General features: G+C 40.9%; 1 protein-coding gene across 7 annotated transcripts in view; it reads left to right on the top strand.

Moving 5' to 3' along the window:
- SALL1 (spalt like transcription factor 1) overlaps nt 1–6,432 on the top strand; it is a 24,894-nt gene extending 18,462 nt beyond the window's left edge. For all 7 annotated transcript variants that reach the window (XM_068202689.1, XM_068202691.1, XM_068202690.1 and 4 more), the window contains 2 exons: nt 1–2,664; nt 3,702–6,432. The exon at nt 1–2,664 is cut by the window's left edge and continues 746 nt beyond it. In XM_068202689.1, the coding sequence (XP_068058790.1) occupies nt 1–2,664; nt 3,702–4,142 (3,105 nt within the window). In that variant the 3' untranslated portion in view covers nt 4,143–6,432. The remainder of the gene's footprint in view (nt 2,665–3,701) is intronic.

Below are 6,432 nucleotides of genomic sequence, written 5' to 3'. Positions count from 1 at the left end.
CATTTATCCCAGCAGCTGGCTGCAGCAGCTGGATTAGCACAAAGCCTTGCTAGTCAATCTGCCAGCATCAGTGGTGTGAAACAGCTACCCCCTATACAGCTACCTCAGAGCAACCCTGGCAACACTCTAATTCCATCCAATAGTGGCTCTTCTCCAAATATTAACATATTGGCAGCAGCAGTTACAACACCGTCCTCAGAAAAAGTGGCTTCAACTATTGGTGGCTCACAGCTCACCAACCCACCAGTATCAGCATCATCCTCACCAGCTTTTGCAATAAGCAGTTTATTAAGTCCTGCATCTAATCCACTTCTACCTCAGCCCACCCCTAGTAACTCTGTTTTCTCCAGTCCCTTGTCCAATATTGGAACACCTGCAGAGGATTTAAACTCCTTGACTGCCTTGGCACAGCAAAGAAAAAGCAAGCCACCAAATGTAACTGCATTTGAAGCAAAAAGTAATTCAGATGAGGCATTCTTTAAACATAAATGCAGGTTCTGTGCTAAAGTGTTTGGGAGTGACAGTGCCTTGCAGATTCATTTGCGTTCTCACACTGGCGAGAGGCCATTTAAATGCAACATATGTGGAAACAGGTTCTCCACAAAGGGAAACTTAAAAGTCCACTTTCAGCGTCACAAAGAAAAATACCCTCATATTCAAATGAATCCATACCCAGTGCCAGAGCATTTGGACAATATTCCTACAAGCACGGGTATTCCTTATGGGATGTCTATACCACCAGAGAAACCTGTCACGAGCTGGCTGGACAGCAAGCCAGTCCTCTCCACCCTAACAACTTCTGTTGGCCTGCCACTCCCACCAACAATTCCAAGTTTGACCCCATTCATCAAAACTGAGGAGCCTCAGCCGATTCCCATTAGCCATCCTTCTGCTAGCCCTCCCTGCTCTGTCAAGAGTGACTCGGGAACAGCTGATCCCACATCAAAAATTTCCAATGGACTTTCTGATGAGGTAGAGGCTGGTGCGTTGCCTACCTCAAATGGCAAAACGGAAGAAAACCCTCAAAACACAAGCACCATCACTAACATGAGCAGCTCCGTGAGCTCCCCGGCAGCAGACTCGGGCTCCAGCGGTGTCGCCACTTTTACAAATCCACTGATGCCTCTTATGTCAGAGCAATTTAAGGCAAAGTTTCCATTTGGAGGACTATTGGATTCAACGCCAGCATCTGAAACGTCAAAATTGCAGCAACTTGTAGAAAACATTGACAAAAAGGCAACTGATCCTAACGAGTGCATCATTTGCCATCGGGTTCTCAGTTGCCAGAGCGCACTGAAAATGCATTATCGCACCCATACTGGAGAGAGGCCATTCAAATGTAAAATCTGTGGTCGTGCTTTCACTACTAAGGGCAACTTAAAGACTCACTACAGTGTCCATCGTGCCATGCCCCCGCTGAGAGTACAACATTCTTGCCCAATCTGCCAGAAAAAATTCACCAATGCCGTTGTGCTACAGCAGCATATCCGAATGCACATGGGAGGGCAGATCCCCAATACCCCGGTGACAGAAAACTATCCTGAGTCAATGGAATCAGATACGGGATCTTTTGATGATAAGAATTTTGATGATATAGACAACTTCTCAGATGAGAATATGGAAGACTGTCCTGACAGCAGCGTGCCAGATACACCTAAATCTGTGGATGCATCACAAGACAGCTTGTCTTCTTCCCCTCTGCCCCTGGAAATGTCAAGTATTGCTGCTCTGGAAAATCAGATGAAGATGATCAATGCCGGCCTTGCTGAACAACTTCAGGCAAGCCTGAAGTCAGTAGAAAATGGGTCAGTGGAAGGGGACGTTTTAACTAACGATTCATCGTCTGTCGGTGGTGATATGGAAAGCCAAAGTGCTGGAAGCCCTGCTGTCTCAGAGTCTACCTCTTCCATGCAGGCCTTGTCCCCATCCAACAGCACTAATGATTACCACAAGTCACCAAGTATTGAAGAGAAACCATTAAGAGCTTTACCAAGTGAGTTTGCCAACGGTTTGTCTCCAACCCCTGCTAACAGTGGTGCTTTGGACTTGACATCTAGTAACACTGATAAAATGATTAAAGAAGAGTCCCTGAGTATGCTCTTTCCTTTCAGAGATAGAGGTAAATTTAAAAACACTGCATGTGACATTTGTGGCAAAACATTTGCTTGTCAGAGTGCCTTGGACATTCATTACAGAAGTCATACCAAAGAGAGACCATTTATTTGCACAGTTTGCAATCGTGGCTTTTCTACGAAGGGTAATTTGAAGCAGCATATGTTGACACATCAGATGCGCGATCTACCATCACAGCTTTTTGAGCCCAACTCCAGTATCGGCCCCAGTCAGAACTCTTCGGTGATGCCCGCTAACACTCTGTCATCGCTCATAAAGACCGAGGTTAACGGCTTTGTGCATGGCTCTCCTCAGGACAGCAAAGAAGCACCCTCTGGTCTAGTTGCTTCGGGGCCACTGTCCTCTGCCACGTCCCCTGTGCTGCTCCCTGCTCTCCCCAGAAGAACTCCAAAACAGCACTACTGCAATACGTGTGGGAAAACGTTTTCTTCTTCCAGTGCTCTGCAGATCCATGAAAGGACGCACACTGGTGAGAAACCTTTTGCCTGCACTATATGTGGAAGAGCATTCACAACAAAAGGCAATCTGAAGGTACTTTTTCCTCTTACTGTCCTTTGGTTTAATTTTCTGCTTGCTGGGGGTTTTTGATTTTTGACACCTATTAATGTTGCAGCAGTGGTACCTTGGGGTGTTTGTGGTGTGACAGTGTGTTTAGCCAGCTCTAGTAGACCTAGATGGCCTCTTGTTGAGTGCTCATGTTGGCAGCAAGTCTGAGGCATGGGCTGTTTTGATTTAATTAAAATTCATCTACCAGCAAAGCTTGTCTATGCAGAGTGTGAAACAGAACAGCCAAATGATGGTAAGGAGTATTAATTAACAGAGAAATGCATTTTGCAACTCACATACCTCTTCAAGAAGAGAAAGGCTCTTGAATGTGATGTTTTTCATAAATACCATGTAAGATGAGTGTTTAAAAAAACTATTAACATAATTCTGGAAATAATAGGCATTACTTTAATTGATTATATAACTAACATTTCCTACTGATATGTGTTTGAAAAAGCAAATATACCCAAGTTTTAGAACACCAGTTGAGCACTTTACTGTGTACATTTTTCTGTTGACAGAGTATTTCTCTAGAGGTTGCTGCCAGTAATGTGAGATGAATAATTACTTTCAGGCCATTCTGTCTATACAGGAGGCTCTCCGATGAGCAATCAGTAAAGGATACTTTCTGCCTGTCTGAAAAGGACGTTTATAGGGTAAAGGGTGTCAAATACAATACTTACTATTGCAATGAAAGTGGACATAGCAATTCTAGCCCTGAAAGCAGCAATTGACAGAATAATGCAAAGTCATTATAAACTAAATACATGTAAAAAAAAAAAAAAGTAAGAAGCAATGCATTGTTCAGCAGGAGAGCAGGTTATTCTGGGTAATGGTGATGGGCTAACCCAGAAGCAGTGTGTTCTTCCGGAGCCCTGTATCCTCTATCTTTAATGCCATTCATTATGTAACAAGACTGGACATGTTCATGGACTCCTGCCTTCTCTCTGATCAGAAACAGTTTGAAATTCCTGTCAACCTCTATTTTTTGTGTGTTTGTTTCTTCCTTTCTTTCTTTCCAGGTTCACATGGGCACTCACATGTGGAACAGTACTCCTGCAAGACGAGGCAGACGACTTTCTGTAGATGGCCCCATGACATTCCTAGGAGGCAATCCTGTAAAGTTCCCAGAAATGTTTCAGAAGGATTTGGCTGCACGGTCAGGGAATGGAGATCCATCCAGCTTCTGGAACCAGTATGCAGCTGCACTCTCCAATGGCTTGGCCATGAAGACCAACGAGATCTCCGTCATCCAGAACGGGGGCATCCCTCCAGCACCGGGGGGCCTGGGCAACGGTGGCAGCTCTCCCATCAGTGGCTTGACAGGAAGCCTGGAGAAGCTCCAGAATTCAGAACCCAACGCACCTCTAGCTGGTCTGGAGAAAATGGCAAGCAATGAAAATGGGACTAACTTCCGTTTCACACGTTTCGTGGAAGACAACAAAGAAATTGTAACAAATTAGGAAAAAAACCTCCGTAAATAACATTCCTGCAAATAGTGCAACCTAGGGTTGCTTTTTGCAAGCTGCAGGCTACAACATTACAAAGACTTTGTTTTGTACCATGTTCTACTTCTAGAGTTCTAAGAGAGCTTATTTATTAGTGATATAACCTTGCTTTGCAAACAAATGCAAGCATTAACTTTGGTCTCCCGTATTTTGAACTAAATACTAATTGACTAGAGTGCTGTAAACTTGCTGTAACATTTATGGCAGTTGCAAGTCTGTTCTGCTAGGTGATCTTATTCTGGCATTAACTTATTTTCTATATCCATTTTAACACAAACTCTGGTATTGATGCGATGCCTCAGTGATGCATTAGATCTCTAATAAAAATCTGTATATAAATGTACACTTTGATCCTGCTGGAAACTTTATCAGCAAACACATTGTCTAATTTTTCCAGACAGAACTACGAAAAGGACTGAGAGAATATAGACTGAACAGTGTGGGTCCTTTACACAGCTCAGTTTTTGATTTTTATTATAAAATTAAAACTGCTTTAATTTTTGTAGGTTTAACATTTTCCGTTTTGAACTGTTATTTGTATTGTGCTTTTTACTTGAGTCGTCTTAAATGTTAATACATTTCTGTACAGTAATAAGCACGCGGATTATTAGAGAAGATACTGAAGTGTTGTTTTGGTAGTTGAAACTGAGACGTAACATTTTGCCTTGTAGGTATATTCATTTTAGAAAATGTGCTGGACTTTCACAATGCTGCTAAGTATGGCATCTTGAACAACTTCCGTGGACAACTGTAGATGCTCCTGTATATACAATAAGACATCACTTTCATTAAAATGTACATACGTTCCTTACAAGACCAAGTCCTACTCCTTGACCAAGGGAACAAGTATAGTGTTTGTTTATTTTGTATTAGGCATTGGGGGGGACAGGGGGAACCTTGGACTGTTACATGCACTTTCTCGGAAAGTTGAAAGGAAAAGAGGTCCAGTTTCTTTAACATTTAATACTTACTAACAGCAGAGATACTGTAATTTTACTCGAGTAATCAAATACATTTTTGCAACAGATAAAAAATTCGCTGTCTCTGTGTTTTTAAAGTGTACTTGTATTTAGTAATCACTTTGTATTATTTAGCCTTTCCCTTGGTTAACATGAACTGTCCAGGTTGTATGTGCGTGTTTATATCTGTAAGTATGGGTATACATATATGTATTGCATATTAATTGCTAGTATATTTTTCATATCCCCTAATAGTGAGAAATTTTTCCTTAACCATTCAACTCCTCCTTCTCATAAAATTGTAGATATTTTGGCATTTTTAATTTGTTTATTAAAAAAAATGCTGCTAGCAAAGACCTTATTGAGCCTAGGTAAGGTAATTATTTCCTTTGAAGGAAATAATTTATGATGTTTAAGGCTTGATTTGGTTCAAATGCTTTATATTTGATATTAATTTTATTTTATGAGATTGTATGTTTGTGGCATGCTTACGCTGCTATACCTGTGTTAAGATGTCCACTTGCAAGCCTTCAAATACTATGTGGGGTTTATAACTTGATTGTAAAAAACCATACCAAACAAAACCTAATTGCTTTGGCCTTGCACATGATTTGGTTTCCCTTAAAAACCTGCCATGATTATTAACCTCAATAGGAGTTTGTCAAACATAATTCAGTCCAATATTTTCACCCAGTAGAGTTTCATCTCTTTACATTACAATTTATGAAAAATAAATCAGATTGGCTGCCTTCAAATTATGCCTTCAAAGCCACCAACAGGCATAGCCAATCTTGTGTCCATGTGACTTTCTTTTTTTTTTTTTTTTTTTTTTTTTTAAACCATTCCAAAATTCAGGTGTTTTGTGTTACAGGATTATTTTTCAGGATCACTGTGGGGGGAGTTGCCCACCTTTTTAAACAAGAAGTGATCACTTAGCTCTTCCCATAGCCTGAGTTGCAAATTGGGCATTAGAGTAGAGAGGATTTACAACTGAAGAGCTGGAGTGAGAAATACTTTTCTTGAGGACTTTTCCCCTTCCTATGATTATGAATCCTGCATATTAACGCTGTAGTCTGGATACCTCTTGGACTTCATGTCTTTAGGACTTTTCCTGTTTGAATGTGATGATTCACCTGGTACATGATATGCATTTTTGTTAACATGTAAGTTGTACGCTAGAGCCAGCTGGCTTGTCAATGTGAATATTTAAGAATTTTAAGTCACCTTTTGGTCTCAGAAAAAGGTAAATTAAAAGAATTTTGATGATTTTATCAATGAAATACTAA

The sequence above is a fragment of the Anomalospiza imberbis genome, chromosome 12 (genome assembly GCF_031753505.1).
Source record: "Anomalospiza imberbis isolate Cuckoo-Finch-1a 21T00152 chromosome 12, ASM3175350v1, whole genome shotgun sequence".
NCBI classification, from domain to species: Eukaryota; Metazoa; Chordata; class Aves; order Passeriformes; family Viduidae; genus Anomalospiza; species Anomalospiza imberbis.
Note: the sequence above shows the minus strand (reverse complement) of the source record. Positions and strands in the feature narration are given on the sequence as shown.